General features: G+C 42.4%; 2 protein-coding genes across 2 annotated transcripts in view; one reads left to right on the top strand and one right to left on the bottom strand.

Annotated features, from left to right (window-relative positions):
• Oxnad1 (oxidoreductase NAD binding domain containing 1) overlaps positions 1-9,696 on the bottom strand; it is a 40,682-nt gene extending 30,986 nt beyond the window's left edge. Inside the window, exons 1-2 of the mRNA XM_070018645.1 lie at positions 9,455-9,696; positions 1,718-1,844 (exon numbers count right to left, since the gene is read on the bottom strand). The gene's annotated coding sequence lies outside the window, so the exon portion shown is untranslated. The remainder of the gene's footprint in view (positions 1-1,717; positions 1,845-9,454) is intronic.
• A 229-nt stretch (positions 9,697-9,925) lies between these two features.
• Dph3 (diphthamide biosynthesis 3) lies at positions 9,926-12,469 on the top strand. Its single transcript, XM_070018646.1, has 3 exons — positions 9,926-10,130; positions 10,503-10,577; positions 10,864-12,469. Exons 1-3 carry the CDS (start codon positions 10,023-10,025, stop codon positions 10,927-10,929), a joined length of 249 nt encoding a protein of 82 aa, XP_069874747.1. The 5' UTR covers positions 9,926-10,022; the 3' UTR covers positions 10,930-12,469.
• The last annotated feature ends 4,721 nt before the right edge of the window (positions 12,470-17,190 follow it).

The following is a 17,190-nucleotide window of genomic DNA, read 5'->3' as shown; positions in this document are numbered from 1 at the left end:
GCTGGTGAAAGCACTAATCTTGGTGCTGAATGCCTATTTTCACTTTGAATAGATTTATCAAGCTGTCCTTTTAGCAGCTAAGTGCTTTTCTGTCTGCATACTTTAACCAAAAGCTAAAAATAAGCTGGGAGTGGGGCTCACACCTGTAATCCCAGCTACTCAGGAGCCATGGAGGATCATGGTTCAAGGCAAAATGTTCTTGAGACCTCTATCCTAATAAAACTTGGGTAATAAGAATGGTAGTGTGTACCTGTCATCAGTTATGCAGGAAGGTTAAATAAGAAGACAGCAGTTCAAGGCTGGCCTGGGCATAAACAGGAGCCCTATTTGAAAAATAACTAACACAAAAGGACTGAGGGAATGACGTAAGTAGTAGAGCATTTGCCTGGCTAGTATAAGGACCTCAGTTCAATTCTCAATATGGCTGGAAAAAAGAGGCAAGGCTTTGTTAAAATAAAATACACACAGAAAGGTTCCCTGACACTTCACTTCTTAAAATTATTGGACTATCTGAAAAGCACTGGTTAGAAGTCAACAATAATTTTGGCTTCTCCTATGTTATGCTAACTTTAAGTACTTCTTTGCCTAAAACAGCCACATAAGCTTTATTGTCATATCTGCCTTTTCCAAGATAGGAAAGGTCACTAATATAAGTGACCTTGAGAACAAGTAAAAATGACAGCCCTACTACCCTGAACGTCCCTGATCTCATCTGATCTCTGATCTCGAGAATAAGTAAACATATATATGTTTGGAATTTACTATATAAACTGTAATAAATGTTAACGTTAGGAAAATAGACAAGACAATGAAGTGTTTATTAATTTTATTAAGCCCCTGGGCACCATCCCTTAGTCTTTTTGCTCAAAGCTGGTGCTCTACCACCTGGGCAACAGCTCAACGTCTGGCTTTTTGGTGGTTAACTACAGATGAGAGTATCACATGCTTTCTTGCAGGACTAGTGTTGAACTACAATCTTCAGATTTCATCCCCAAGTAGCTAGGATTACTAGCATGAGCCACCAGCTTCCAGCTTCATGACATTTTTTTCTTCTTTGGTGCCAGTCCTGGAGCCTGACCAAAGGGCCTGGGTACTGTCTCAGCTTTTCTGCTCAAAGCTAGTGCTCTACCCCTTGAGCCACAGCTCCACTTCTGGCTTTTTTGGTAGTTAGTAGGAGACAACAGTCTCACAAACTTTCCTTCTGGGGCTAACTTCAAACCACAATCCTCAGAACTCAGCCTCCTGACTAGCTAGGATTATAGGCATGAGCCACCAGCACATGGATCATGAATTTAATTTTTCACTTAACAAATAGTCACTAAGAACCAGTATGAATAGGCACTGGCCTACATTCTTGTGATACAGGAATGAAGAAAACAGACACTCTCTAAGACTATCAGTTCTAGCAGGCAATGAGAGAAAAATGATAAAAAAAAAAAGATAGTGGCAACGTAAATTAGACAAAATGCATTCCATCAAAACCAAGTTCAATGAAGCTCACTCCTTCATAACTAGTCTCTTCAGCAAAAGGTCTTTCTTCTTGTCAGAGTATGAGGCAGCACTGTGAATAATCATGCTACTGGCTATTTTCTCTCTAGTAAATAAAAAAGGCATATGGCCTCTTTCACCTCAGAGAGAACTAGTTTTTCTTTTGTGAATATGCTTAACAAAAAAAAGGTATGTTAGTATCACTGAAAGAAAAAAAGGTAAAGCTTACCTTAGAAGTCATTAAGTGTAAGGCTAAGGAGCAGGCAGAAAATATGTAGGTATTATGCTGAGACCTCTGGATATATTCCACTTAGGAAATGAAGCATTTTTCATATACTGAAAGTCTCATAAAGTTCCTGCAATGTTAGAGATAATAGGTTAGGAACAATGTTTTTGGAAGTTGGAAAAGTCTTCCTAGGTTTAAGCTGCAGATGAAAAGACTGATTACAAGTAGCAGTCCTCTCACAAGTAACCTCTTAATTACCTGGTTCCCATCATTCTTTTTTTTTTTTTTTTTTTCAGGCAGGCAAGCATTTATTAGAGAATTTCTTTGGGTATTTAAAATTCTTTCCATTTATAAAACATTGATAAGAAAAACTACTTTTTTTTCTATCGTGGTCTATAATATTTATGAGTTCTATGAGCTTTGACAATAGTTATTTCTTCCACATCGGGTGATATGTACATTTCTTTCATTTTGCATAGTGTCAGCTGTTCCCACTTTCCCACTTGTTCCCTCCCTCCCACCACTGCCATTGGGTTGCTTAGTTCATGTTGATCAATGTCCAGTGCAGCTGATGGGTCCCACTGTAGTATGTTTTTCCCTGATTCCCTCTAGTTCTGTGTCCTCCTCCTGGTTTCCCTCCCGTGTACACATATATACCATATATGTGATCAGCAGCATGGGGTTATTTAGTGGTGATTCAACCCGATGAGTGGAAGTTTCTTAAGTCTTGTTAACTTTGTCATATCATCTTATGTTTTGGATTTAAAATTCACTTATCAGGGAGACCATGTGCCATTTGTCTCTTTGCTCTTGGCTTACCTCACTCAACATGAGTTCTTCTAGTTCCCTCCCATTTCCCTGCAAATGCCATTATTTTGTTCTTTCTAATGGCTGCATAATATTCCATTGTGTATAGATACCAGTTTTTTGGATCCATTCATCTGTGGTGGGACATCTGGGTTGTTTCCTCATCCTGGCTATTGTGAACAGTGCTGCAATAAACATGGAGGTGCATGTGTCCTTCTATCCTGGTTCCTGTTGTTCAGGATAGATGCCTAGAAGTGGTATGGCTGGGTTATAGAGAGGTCAATATTTAGCTTTCTGAGGACCCTCCAGACTGCTTTCCAAAGTGGTTGTATAAGTGTACATTCCCACCAGCAGTGTAATAGGGTTCCTCTTTCTCTGCATCCCCTCCAGCATTTCTTGTTGACTGACTTGAGGATGTGGGCCATTCTGACTGGGGTAAGGTGGTATCTCAAGGTTGTCTTTATTTGCATTTCCTTCACAACCAGGGATAGTGAACATTTCCTCATGTGTTTCTTTGCCATTTTTTATCTCTTCTTCTAAGATATCTCTCTTTAGTTCCCATTTAGTAATTGTTTTTTTAGGTTTGGGAGGGATTAGTTTCTTGAGTTCTCTGTATATGCTAGATATTAACCCCTTGTCTGATATATTGCTGGTAAATATTTTTTCCCAGTTAGTTGGTTGTCTTTCTAGCTTGGTTGCTATGACGTTAGCTGTGCAGAAACTTTTTGTTTTAAGATAGTCCTTTTTGTCGAGTCTCTCTCCAATTTGTTGTGACCCTGGGACTCTGTTCAGGAAGTTCCTGCCTGTGCCTATAAGTTCAAGTGTCTCTCCTACTCTGTCCTGCAGTAGTTTCAGATTTTCAGGTTTGATCTCAAAGTCTTTAATCCATTTTGAGTTGATGTTAGTGCATGGTGATAGGCTGGGGTCCACTTTTAGTTTTCTGCATGTGGCTGCCCAGTTTTCCCAGCACCAGTAGTTGAAGAGGCTGTGTTTCTTCCACTGTATGTCTTTGGTTCCTTTGTTAAATATCAGCTGACTGTAGGGGTGTGGTTTTATTTCTGGATCTTCTATTCTATTCCATTGGTCTTCGGGTCTGTTTTTGTGCCAGCACCAGGCTGTCTTTGAGCTTCCCATCATTCTTAGGCCTGCTGTTGCCATTCCTGTTTTCACTATTTCTCTTCCTGCTTCCCTTGTCCATCTTCCTTGGCTCATCTTAATTCCCCCTACTCAGGATGTCCATCCTTCCATAGCATTTGCATCCTGCCCTCTGGTGGCCATCCCTGAGACCTGCCACCAAGGTTGTGTTTAGTTTCTGCCCATTCTGACCTCGTATTCATTGAAGAAAGCAATACCATACATAGCCAAAGGCCAGAGTAACATGGCTGTATGACATGTAAGGCCAAATCTAACTGTTAAAATTAAACACAGAAATACTGTGCTGATAAGGTTGCAGAGCTTCTGCAGGGCAAATGACATAGCTAGCAAGATCAATAGAAAGCCCACCGATTGGGAGAAGATCTTTACTAGCCATACAACGGACAAGGGTCTCATATCTAAAATATACTTGGAACTCAAAAAATTAAACCACCCAACAACAAATCCTCAAAGAAACAACTGCCCAATAAATAAGTGGGCGAAAGACTTAAAGAGAAGCTTCTCTGAAGAAGAAAGAAGGATGGCCAATAGACACATGAAGAAATGTTCAACATCCCTAGCCATAAAAGAAATGCAAATCAAAACAACATTGAGATATCACCTCACTCCAGTTAGAACAGCAAAAATCAAGAACTCTAACAACAACAGATGCTGGAGGGGATGTGGACAGAAAGGAACCTTACTTCATTGTTGGTGGGAATGTAAACTTGTTCAACCACTTTGGAAAGCAGTATGGAGGTTCCTCAAAAGACTTCACATAGATCTCCCCTATGATCCAGCAATCCCACTTTTGGGCATTTACCCAAATGTTTACAAACAAGACCACACTAAAGCTACCAGCACAACTATGTTTATTGCAGCATTATTTACCATAGCTAAGATATGGAACCAACCCAGATGCCCCTCAGTAGATGAATGGATCAAGAAAATGTGGTATATATACACAATGGAATTCTATGCCTCCATCAGAAAGAATGACATTTCCCCATTTGTTAGGAAATGGAAAGGTTTGGAAAAAATTATATTAAGTGAAGTAAGCCAGGCCCAAAGAAGCATAGGTCCCATGGTTTCCCTTATTTGCAATATCTAGTATAGGTATGAGTCAAGCGGAAAAGGTCAGATAATGTGATGTTAGGAAAATGAACCCTTAAATATGTATTTTAATGTTTTCGTTTCTTTCATGCATGTGTTTCTAACGCATTTATAAGATTATTTCTTTGTTGCTTTGTATGTCCCTCCCCCACAGTGTAACCCCCGCTTTCACTATATTTGATGTCAGTATAACATGTGGAGGAGATGGGGACAAACAAGTCGTTTAAGGATTCAGGTGGACCTGTTGCAACAATGAGAAGTACAAAATGTCATGTCAAAACCAACTTTACAATGTCGGTGTGGGGGGGGGAGGGGGGTATAATTGGGTGGGGGGAGGGGGGAGGCTGGGAAGGGAGGTGAAGGGTAAACAAAGGAGGAGGCTGCAATGCTTGGTAAGAAATGTATGCATTATCCTGCCCATGTAATTGTAACCCCTCTGTACAGTATGTTCTCAAATAAAATAAAATAAAATTAAAAAAAAAATAAAATAAAATAAAAAAATAAAAATAAATAAAAAAAAAGAAATACTGTGCTGATTAATACTTCAATAATTACTTCTAAAATAGTCTTAGTGATAGGGTATTTGGGTGGCTATTGTATACTTCTACTTTGTAACCCAACTGAAAAACAAAAGACATCTTCACATTAAAAGCCATTCTCACCAGCCACTCGTGGCTCATGCCTTTAATCCTAGCTACTCAGGAGGCCGAGATCTAAAGATGGTGGCTTGAAGCCAGCCACAGCAGGAAAGTCCATGAGACTCTTATCTCCACTCAACTACCAAAAAGGCTGTCGCTCAAATGATAGAGTACTAGTCTTAAGCACAGAAAGCTCAGGGACAGAGCCCAGGCCCTTAGTTCAAGCTCCAGGAGCTGCACCAAAAAATAAAATCAAACAACAAAACAAAAAACACCCTTCTCTTTCAAACACTGAGCCCTTGTTCTGTAACAGTAATCATGACCAAGAGTGCCACCTACTGACAAATAAAGCACATGTTTACAAAACTGAAGTGCCAATTAGAATTAGGTTTGTTTTCTGTTTTTTAGTGAGTGTATATGGACATGTGCGCACGTGCACCGGGTTTGGGGCTTGAACTCAGGGCCTGGGTGCAATCCCTGAGCTTTCTGTGCCCAAAGATAGTGCTCTACTACTTGAGCCACAGCTTCATTTCTGGCTTTTGGCTGGATAACTGGAGATAAAGAGTCTCAAGGCGGCTGGCTTTGAACCATGATACTCAGGTCTCAGCCTCCTGAGTAGCTAGGATTACAGGTATGAGCCACTAGCACCTGGTAGTTTTTTCTTTTAAAAAAGAAGGAGGAGGAAGAGGAGGAGGAGGAGGAGGAGGAGGAGGAGGAGGAGGAGGAGGAGGAGGAGGAGGAGGAGGAGGAGGAAGAAGAGGAGGAGAAGGAGGAGGAAAAGGAGGAGGAAGAGGAGGAGAAAGAGGAAGAGGAGAAAGAAGAGGAGGAGGAAGAGGAAAAAAGGAGAGGAGGAAGGAAGGAAGGAAAGGAAGGAAAGGAAAGGAAGGAAGGAAGAAGGAAGGAAGGGGGGCTAAGAATGTGGCTTAGTGGAAGAGTGCTTGCCTAGCATGCAAGAAGCCCTGAGTTTGATTCCTCAGTACCACATAAACAGAAAAGGCTGGAAGTGGCACAGTAGCTCAAGTGACAGAGTGCTAGCCTTGAGCAAAAGAAGCCCAAGGACAGTGTGCAGGCTCTGAGTTCAAGCCCCAGGACCAGGAAAAAAAAAAAAAAAGAACTATCTACTTTTGTATGACCAAGGTTTATTCTTTTCAGTGAAAATATTTAATCAGCCAAAGTGGATCAACATATACTAAATAATCTCTAAAGCCACAGAAATATTCCATCACTGTCTGTTGTCTCACAAGCTCTATCTTACCAAAACTCAATTTCTGAAAAAAATTATAATTCTAAATAAAATTAAGTAGCAAAACAAATTGATGCAAGCAACAAATTTAAGATTAATTACACTGATTTAAGCTCCACAAGTAGAGTTCCCACAACAATTCCAGGGTGCCAGGTATTATTTGAGGTCTTGGAGATACATTCCCTTGCCAGTGAGAGAGAGATAATAGAATTAGGGGATGATCACAGCCTGTGATGAGTGTCTTAAAACAAGCAGAAGCGAAGTGGGGGAGGGGGGAAGGAAGTATCAGGAAAGGCCTGTGAAGTGATGATACTTAAGCAGGGACCAGGACATGAAGTAGCTGTTAAAGGTACAGTGGTAGAAGCTAGGTGTGGCTAGTTCATTCTGGTAATCCTAGCTACTTGGGAACAGGAGGATCTGGGTTCAAGGTGTGGCAGAGGAATAATCTCAACCAATAAAAGCTAGGCTTAGGTGATAGAGCACCTGCTTAGCTAGTGGAAGGCAAAATAAAGAAAAAAAGAGTGGAAAAAAAAGGCAGAGGTATTCGAAGGGAAAAGAACACAAACAAGCCTGGAGCATTATCTGAGCCAAAGCAAGTGTGAGTGGGTGACAAGACATAAAATAAAGCTGAACAATCACATGTCCAGGATCACATAGTTCACAGCCTTGGGAAGGCTAAGGACTTTACCCTAAAGGCACTGGGAAGTGAATGGGCAAAAGGATGTGATCTCCATTATTTGTTAAACATTGCTCAAGTTGATGTATGAAGAATGGGTTAAGCTGGGGCAAGAGTGAAAGCAGAATATCTAGTGAGGAGAGCCAGTGTTAAGATTGTGCTAGGATAACATCTCCAGGGATGGTAGAAGTAGCTGACAATTGACTATATTTCAGAATTAGAACTCTACAACTTGCTGATAGAAGGGGTGTCAGAAAAACAAAAACCCAAAATGCCTCACTAGAGGCACTTGAATACAAGAATGCCCTGAAAGATTGTACATGTACAGAGAAATCATGGTACCTTTCAGTTTCAATTCCTAGATGTTACTTTCTAAGAGAGATACAGCTTTACTGGTATGCAGAGTGTCTGGTCCAGAAACAGCAGTACTGAACTAAGTAAGGTGTGACTCTTTCTTGATTTTTGCTGTTACATCTCAGATAAATCATCTTTTACCATTTCCACAATACCCACTTACCTCACTGGATTGCTGAGAGGATTAAATAAAAAAAAAGTCTGTAGAAGTACCCAGCAAGCAAGAGTGTAATTTCCTAGTACATGTACCTTCTCCTCCTTGCCAAATAACCTACATCACATGCTTTGCTATGGTTTTATTTTCTTCACCACCACACAATTCAAACTTGGGAGAACTATTAGAGGAACTGCATGTACCTAGACAAGGGGGACGGGCAAGAAGACAAGATGGAAACATGAGTGTCTAATAGACCCCATCCCCAGACAGAAAAGGCCATGAGACTCTTATCTCGAATTAACCACCAGAGAACTGGAAGTGGCACTGTGGCTCAAAGTGGTAAAGTGCTAGCCTTGAGCAAAACAGCTCAGGGACAGTGCCCAGGCCCCAAGTTCAAGCCCCATGACTTACAAAACAAAGATTGACTAGACACGGTAGCTCACTTGTGAAATCCCAGATACCTGTTGGGATATGGGGAGGCGACAAGAGAATCAAAATTTGAGGACAGCTGGGGCAAAAAGTTACCAACACCCCCATCTTTATCAGTATGCAAAGTGATGCTTCACACCTGTGATCCCCAGCTATCTAGGAGGCCACAGTTGTAGTCTGAGGCTGGCTCCAGGCAAAAACACAAGACGAGATACGAAAACTTACTAAAGCAGCAAAGTACTAATGGCTCACACCCCCGTAATCCTAAGTACTTGGGAGGACTGCAATTCGAGGTCAGCCAAATGAAAAAGTTCCTGGGCATGGTGGCCTATCCTGTCATCCCAGATAAAACAAGAAACATACCCCCATTGTAAGCCCTCCTGGGCAAAAGGTGAGATCCTATCTCAAAAATAACTAGGGCAAAAAGTCTTGGGACATGGCTCTAGTGGTAGAGCACCTGCCTAGCAAGTGTGAAGCCTTGACTTCAAACCCCAGTATCACCACCACCCCTCCAGCAAAAACAAATTTTTGCTGAAGCCCAAAGGGCTGGAGTATGACTTAAGTGGTAGAGGCCCTAAAGATGGTTAAAAAGGGAAAAAGCCCAAAGAAGTGTGTCTCTGATTCCCAGAGATCAATTGTAATCAAGTCAGATCTAAACCAAGACTGTTTCCCAGGGTTTTATCATTTACGTGGCATTGCTTCTCTACTGAGAATCAGTGACTGCCTAGAAACAGCGACACCCTTGGTACCTAACCCTACTTTCTAGCCAAACCACTTTGTAACTGCAGTAAGAGGCCTCACGCAGCTAACATTGCCTATGACTCCCTTCCTCCCATGAGAAACTTAGGTTCGGATAGGTAAGCTGGTTGTGGTGGACTTTTGGAGACCGTCAGGCACTTCATTGTTCCCAGATATTGGTCAAGATGCCACTCTCTGCAACTCAGTGTCAAAGACTAGTAAGACGGAAACTTCAATCCCCAGGGTCCGCCACAGACTTGTAGCTAAGGCTTACGGGTAACGTAACAAATGTCCAGCGATAAAAAGTTACTGCCTATCACTGTGGCGAACAACGCCATCTGCCCGACCACTTGAAGGACTAGGCCTCGCGCCCTCGTTCTAGTCTTGGTCCTCTCAGCAGCACGGTTTAGGGAACCTGAATGTGTCTGGGGTAACCTTGGCGCGGAGGTACCTGCAGCCAGCAACCGCGTCCACAGCTCGAGGCGAAGCTCCTCCGGCACAGGGAAGGCTGCAGAGGCAGCTGCACGGTCGTTCCGGTCGCCGCCCGCCACCGGCAAACGCGGCGCCCTCCCGCTCTGAGGCCGGCGAACGCGGGTTCTGGGCTCCCTAAGGTCGGCTGCCCGGCGCAGCCATCAGGCCGCCCGAGACACCACGGTTAGGGACGCCGGCCAAATTCCGTCACCGCGCAAGGAAGCTTCGGCGGTCCCGATGTGATGACGTAGGCAGCTGCCTCAAATCTCCCGTGCTATTGGTCACTGCCGTCCAATGGAAGGAGCGGTGCCATCTTTCCAAGGTCTCCGGCCCCTCTTCCATCATCTCTACCGTGACCGCACCCCGGTCACCCATTTGGCAGCGAGGCTGGCGTCGCGTCATCGCCTGTGCGCCGGAAGCGGTAGTTCCAGGGTCTGGGCGTGGTGAAGATGCCGGGTCCCGGCCGGCGCCCACCGCAGTAGACCTACCGGGACGGTGCTGCGCAGACCGACGGACGGAGCGTCAACTCCCAGTCAACCCTGGTGACCATGGCGGTGTTTCACGACGAGGTGGAGATCGAAGACTTCCAGTATGACGAGGACTCGGAAACCTATTTCTACCCCTGCCCGTGTGGCGATAACTTCTCCATCACCAAAGTAACTTTGGGGTCCCACCCGGCAGCTCCCCGGAACACGCGGGGTTTCGCCGCGCTGTTGTTATCCCTGGCCCTGCCGCCGTCCTCGCGGCTCTGGGGCGCTCCTGTCCGTTTTCCTGATGCTGAGCCACCCCCCCCACCCCCACCCCGCAAAGGAAAGACCTTCTGTATGTTTGTCCTGCCTCCAAGCTGCTTCCTGGGATATCTCTTAGGAGAAGGGGCGTCGCCCAATGTTTCTAGTGTTTCCCCCGCTAACACTTAGAGAGGAAAACAAACGGGCTCCCACCTATCCTTGGAAGAGGCAGGCCACCACCGAGGGATGGGAGAAGGGAAGGGAAGGTGATACTGACCACGTGGTTTGATTTCATTATAGGAAGATTTGGAGAATGGGGAAGAAGTGGCAACGTGTCCCAGCTGTTCTCTTATTATAAAAGTAATTTATGACAAAGTAAGTGGTACATTGAAAAGCCGGAGGGGGGAGGAGAGGGGGAGAACTTGGGTTATTACTGATTGCTCTAGAGAAGATGGGCATGTTTTAAGACACTTAAGTAATGAATTTAGGACTAAAATTCACTTCCAACTCTGGAGCTAATATTAACTGTTTCAACAAGAATGAAGTGACATAGGAGTTGAAAAATAACAGATGGAACGATTCTGTAACAAAATGAAAATAATGTTAATGCTTTTGTGGCAAAGAAACTAAGTAGTTAATGTCTTTTCTCTTTTGGTCTTAGGATCAGTTTATGTGTGGAGAAACAATCCCAGCTCCTTCAGCCAACAAAGAATTAGTTAAATGCTGAAGAAACCTTCAGAATCCAAGTCCTAAAGAGTTGGCATTGAACCAGGATGGAAATATCAAGTGCAAAGTTACTGGTCTGTTTTATGGCTTGTCGTGAATGTAGATCTTTTAACAACTGCCAGGTTCATCTTCAACTAGAAAAGTGAGCTGCTCATGACATGTCAGACTTGGATTTCATGCTTAGAACTTTGAAGTTTAAGTTGGAAATATACTTGATCCATTTGGATTTCAAAAAAAAAAAATCAGTGCTTCCTCTCAGTTTTATCACTTTTGTATTTTCATCCTAATTCATTAATTATAACAGCATTATCTACCTCAGTCATTAGAGCTCCACAGTTAAAAGGAAGTTATATTTTTTATTTAACTATTAAGATTATTAAAACTAGCCCTTTTTCTGACAGTTGACATCAGCTCTGTCATTCTAACCCTAAGAAAATCCTATGTTAATCAGGGCTGCTGCTCCATTTCCATTGCCAAGCCAGTCTCCTAACACTTAATGCATATAGTTCAAGTGTCCTGTTAAAGAGAAAATGTAGGCCCAGTTTCTCCATAGTGGCAAGTTAGTGATGAAAGTAGAAAGATCTAAGGTGAAATGATCAGAGAAATGGAGTCTGTAATACTCCATGTTCCTTGAAAGTCAGGACAAGATAAAAAGGAAAACTGCCAAAGGAGAGAAATAGATCAGAGGAGTGAAACATGACTACTTAGTAAATTAAATGCTTGAATGATTTTTCCAGATCAGAAGAAGTACTTCTGAATTCCTATTTATTTGATTTTTTTTTTGAAGCCCAGGTCTATGTAGCTGAGTCTGGTCTCAAATTTGTCATCCTCCTGCCTCAGCCTGGGATTTCAGACATGGATCACCACCATGCCTCGCTCTTTGTACATCGAAGAAGTACTTCTGAATTCCTATTTATTTGATTTTTTTTTTGAAGCCCAGGTCTATGTAGCTGAGTCTGGTCTCAAATTTGTCATCCTCCTGCCTCAGCCTGGGATTTCAGACATGGATCACCACCATGCCTCGCTCTTTGTACATCGATAAGAATGATGAAATAGTAGAGGTTAATGGCAGGTCTTTGCAGCTGGTGGCAGTGCCTGCCAAATCTCATGGCCTTATGTTGTTATCACTAAAAGACCAAGCATCTACAACAGAGAATAACTTTGACAGTGGGAGAGAGCTCTAAGTAAATGTGCCCATGAGGACATATCCAATATGCTCCATAGCATGCAACCAAAGCAGATGTGCATAGCTGCCAAGAAATGCTACCTGCAGAAAGAGAAATATATGAAGCTAGGCTCTCAGTCTTCCTTGGCTGTAGTGCTGAAATTAGGAAAAAGTCAAAATCATTTACATGGAAAATTGAAAGCTCCCTTTATAAACAACTTTGCTTTGTGAAAATTTACTAATCTGGCAGGTTGTTTTGGGGTATGGCTCCTACTATTAGAAAATAGTTTGCTAGAATGTGGGTGTTCATTTTCCTGATTTTGATAAATGTGTTTTACCGACTTGTTGGAGGTTTAAATTAAAACATACAAGTGGACTTTTTGGTGGTTTGCGTTTTTTTTTTCTTTTTGCAGGGAGTGGTCTCTTTATTTGTTTAGACACTGTCCTTGAGCCTCTCTGTGCTCAAGTCTAGCACTCTTCCACTGAGCCACAGGGCCACTTCCAGCTTTTTCTGTTTATGTGGTACTGAGGAATCAAACCCAGAGCTTCATGTATGCTAGGCAAGCACTCTACTGCTAAGCCACATTCCCAGTCTCACTTATTGTTGATTAAGTGTATTGCAGGGTGATTTAAAGGTGCAGGTCAGGCTGGAACTGGTCCCATGTTCCTCTTCTTGGCCTGTGGCTGGAACTGGTCCCATGTTCCTCTTCTTGGCCTGTGGACTATTGGGTCAGAAGTACAGTGCCCATTCAAACATGCAAACTTCAAATCTGCTTGCATCATGGCTGCCAACATTCCATTGGCCAAAACAAGTCATATAGCCAAGCCCTAAGTCTAGAAGCAAGGAAATAAAATGATCTTATGGAGGTGATGGATTGAAGGAAATGAAGGAATTTTATTTGTATGTGTGCTGGTACTGGGCTTGAGCTCAGGGCCTGGGCACTGTCCCTCAGCTTTTTTAGGCTGGCATTCTACCACATTAGTCACAGCTCCACTTCCAGCTTTTTGGTGGTTTATTGGAGATAGTCTCATGGACTTTTCTGCCTACACTGGCTTTGAATCACGATTATCAGATCTCAGCCCAATGAGTAGCTAGGATTACAGGTGTGAGCCACCGGTGCCCATCAGGGAAGGACTATTTTTTAAAAGAAATGCCATCTACCATAATTATTGTTCATCAGACTTGGTATTTCAACCCAAGCTTTTAACTCCAAATACTATTTTCTTCTGTGGCAGTTATACTTGAATAACTTTTGAAGTGAAAAAAAAAAAAAACCCACAAATGGTGGCCTAGTTAATTTCATCTCCTTGGCCACATGCCAGGCAATAGTCCCATTAATTAATTTTGTGTTATTTATATTTTGAGGTGAGTGACACTTTGGCTGTATCTTACATGTTAAAACTCAAGCCATTTCAATGGAACTCTGTCAACAACAGGTTAATATCCCCAAGGTCTACCATAAGCATCCACTGGAAGATTATAGCTCTAATTATGAATGAGACTGTTGATGCATGTAGTATCATTACAAAATGAAATACAATAGCCAGAAGGAGGACTGCTTACCTACTCGGTTTCCTGGCTGCTGGCACTTTAAGATGAATTACTTTGAGTGTTTTTGCTGCAACTAATGCCCCTGTATATTTCAGAGGGGCTCAACCATTTGTTATGTAGACTCTTTCAAATCAGAAGAGCATCTCCCACTTCAAGTCTGATACAAAAGTATAGACATAGCTAACATCTCGAACTTAGACCTTGAACAAAATCTGCTGCACATAGCTTATAAATTCCTACCAGATTCTGGCCTACTACTGACTAGCCCATCTGGCTTGGCCCAAGCATCTTCCACACCATGCTGAGTTCAGAGGTGAGGCGAAAGAGGGAAATTAGTGAAATGATGAAGCAGAACTTTGTGTTTGGAAAAATAAAAAAAAGATTTGTTAATAGTTCCTCACTCTAAATTGGATAAATGTGCGTTCATTCAACAAATATGCTCCAAGTATTTTTTTTGTTTATGAAAGCTAAGCCTATTAATCACATATGGGAGAATTTTTTCAAATAAAAATATGTTACAGAAACGAAGAAAATGATGGAAATAGTTATCATCCTTCAGTTGTTCAAATGCATATATGAGTTGTCCTTAAATGACTGGAAGCTTCATTCTCTAGTCAACAAGCAATTACTATGTGGACATAAGAGGCAAAAGGAGGGCCTGACCCTAAACAGATGGTTCCTGTTCTTGCTTGCTCACGTGTTCCTGCCCCATCTGTGGACTCTGTGGTTGGTGCCCTGAGCTAAGAGGCCAAAAACATAGTGGTCACCTCTCTTGGCATTTCTCTCACCTGTAATCCATGAGTGAGGATGTTGAAGAAACAATATCTAAGGCCCCTCTTCACTTAGTTCCTATGTGACTTTGAGCAGGCACATGACCTGGTAAAGGATCAGCCCCTTAGAGCTTCTTTCTAGAAGGAATAAGGGAGGTGGAGGGAGTGAAGTGAATAGCAATGCTTGCCATGGCCTGTAGGAGGAGCCAAAGTCTCACTAGACTCCAACCTAGACCAGGAAACAGCCATGTGCAGTCACCAGCAATCACAAACTTTCCCAAGCTGAGGCCTGTTTAATGTGAGTGTCTGAGGCAGCTGAGAATTTACCAGAACTTCACCCTGAGTAGTTATGGGCCTCAGTGACATCTCAAAATGTACTGAATGGGCTTTTGTGCTCTGGGTTCCCATTGTCCAACAAGGCAATTTTGTCCAACTTATGGCTTTTTAAATATGAAGTTGGTTAAAATTAAAAGAACAAGGCATTCCTTCAACAGACAATGCCATCAGAGTTCACACATGCATCATGGCTTGTAGTTGTCAGTGGATGGCTCCAGGAAAGAGCATCTCTGTCACCACAGGAAGTTTTTGTTTGTTTGTTTTGTTTTTTGTTGGTTGTGAGGCTTGAACTCTGGGTCTGGGCGCTGTCCCTGAGCTCTTCTGATCAAGGTGAGCACTCTACCACTTAAGCCACAGCACCACTTCCGGTTTTTCATGGTTAATTGGAGATAAGAGTCTCATGGACTTTCCTGCCCTGGCTGGCTTTGAACCATGATCTTCAGTTCTCAGCCTCCTGAGTAGCTAGGATTACAGATGTGAGCCATTGGCACCCAGCAAACTACAGGAAGTTTTTATCAGCAGGTCTGTTCTGAAACAGTCTATGGTACTCACAAAAGCTGCAGAAATATGTAATGCCTCTCCTAAGATTTTATATTGCCTTTTTCCTTTCTTAAAGTTTGCATGTAATATACACACACATATACGTACATATGTACAAACATATATATATGGTGTCTGGGCCTAGGGCCTCGCAGGCACCCTACCACATGAGGTACATTTCTAACTCTTTTTACGTTAGTGATTTTCAGCTAGTATCTTGTATTTTTACCCAGGGCAACTTGGACCACAATCCTCCCACCTCCCCCCAGCATAGCTTGGATTACAGATGTGTACCACCACACCTAGTCTTACATTGCCTTTCTTTGGTTGCATTAGAATGTCCTGACAATGTATTCTAAGAGGGTGAAAGACCTAGGTTCCAGTCTCAGCTCTTCCACATAAAGCTTAATAGTCTTACTCAGCATTTGCTCTGCAGCAATCAAGTAAGAATAGTAAACCCATTTCTCAGAGTTGTGAAAATCAAATGGGATAAAAACTTAAAAATTTTTTGATTAACTATGTACAAACCCCAACAAATGACATATAACAAGAAAGATGGGGTAGTCATCACAGTTATGTTAAGAGGTTGTTTAAAAGAAACATCAGGGTAAAATGCTAAAAAAAAAAATCCTTTGAGAAAGGAGGCATGTCTTAGGGGGTCTTTAACATGTCAATTTGTGCCTATATACTGCATCTTGGTCAATGTCACCCCTTTTACAATTCTCTCCCATCTCCCTACTTTCTGATTTTTGTTTTACTTCATAGCTTAGGGCCTTCTGGCCCTTGGAACTAGAAATTAACTCAGGAAACACTGGAAATACAGAGAAAATAATCCTGAGGCCCAGCCATCTGTCACTCAAAGGGCTGTTTTCATTGTTCTTTCTGCTTTACTGAATAAATTTCTAGGGCTGGGAATGTAGTTTAGTGGTAGCGTGCTTGCCTAGCATGCATGAAGCCCTGGATTCGATTCCTCAGTGTCATATAAACAGAAAAGGCCAGAAGTGGAGCTGTGGCTTAAGTGGTAGGGTACTAGCCCTGTGCAAAAAGAAGCTCAGCAACAATGCCCAGACCCTGAGTTCAAGCCCTATCTATCATATTCTCTCTAGACTCTAGCAGTTTGTGTCACCATCTTTGCATGTAGATCTGTTCATGCTTACCCAGCCACAGAAATCTCTCTCCTCGCTCTCATGCTCAGGCTCTCTCTCTCTCTCTCTCTCTCTCTCTCTCTCTCTCTCTCTCTCTCTCTCTCTCTCTCTCTCTCTCTCTCTCCTATTGATACAAAGGGGTCTTTTCATTGGCAGGATAGTTTCCTTTATCCTCCCAAGGGAACCAGAGGGAGGAGGCACATCACCTCCTATTGAGCGGTCCAGGTCTTCCAACCAGGAGTCAAGAATCCCCAAACAAGAATTTGGTCAAAGCCAAAAATACCAAAAAAAAGATGTGTCCTAGTGAATATCCCTTGAAATATTAATAAGTTTGTTACATTGTGGGACATCTCACAACTGCTTTACACATATGTGCATTTGTGGCTAGCTTTCACAATTTACCATTACTATTTTGTATCTTGTTTCCTGCCAATATTCCTGATGTCCCACTATATTGCTGATGATTACAGAATGTGAGGACATAAATGTTGACAAACAGGAAATGGACTGATACAAACTAAACAGCCCATGATAGATTTTGTTGTTTATTTTATTTAATGTAATTCTGGAAGTAGTATATCTGCATTATTGAAAAATAGCAAAATACAATCAAGCAAGAGAAGAAAATGAACAGAAGCTCCCATAATCTCAGCTTCCCTGAGAGCTCAGTTAATACCTGACGACACCTTGGTATGTGACCCTTCCATCTTTCTCCCTCTCTCCACACACATCACGTGTTAACACACATTTTACA

Source organism: Dipodomys merriami, unplaced genomic scaffold, assembly GCF_024711535.1.
Source record: "Dipodomys merriami isolate MVZ:Mamm:240054 unplaced genomic scaffold, mDipMer1.0.p SCAF_13, whole genome shotgun sequence".
NCBI classification, from domain to species: Eukaryota; Metazoa; Chordata; class Mammalia; order Rodentia; family Heteromyidae; genus Dipodomys; species Dipodomys merriami.
This window is presented reverse-complemented; position numbering and strand designations above follow the sequence as displayed.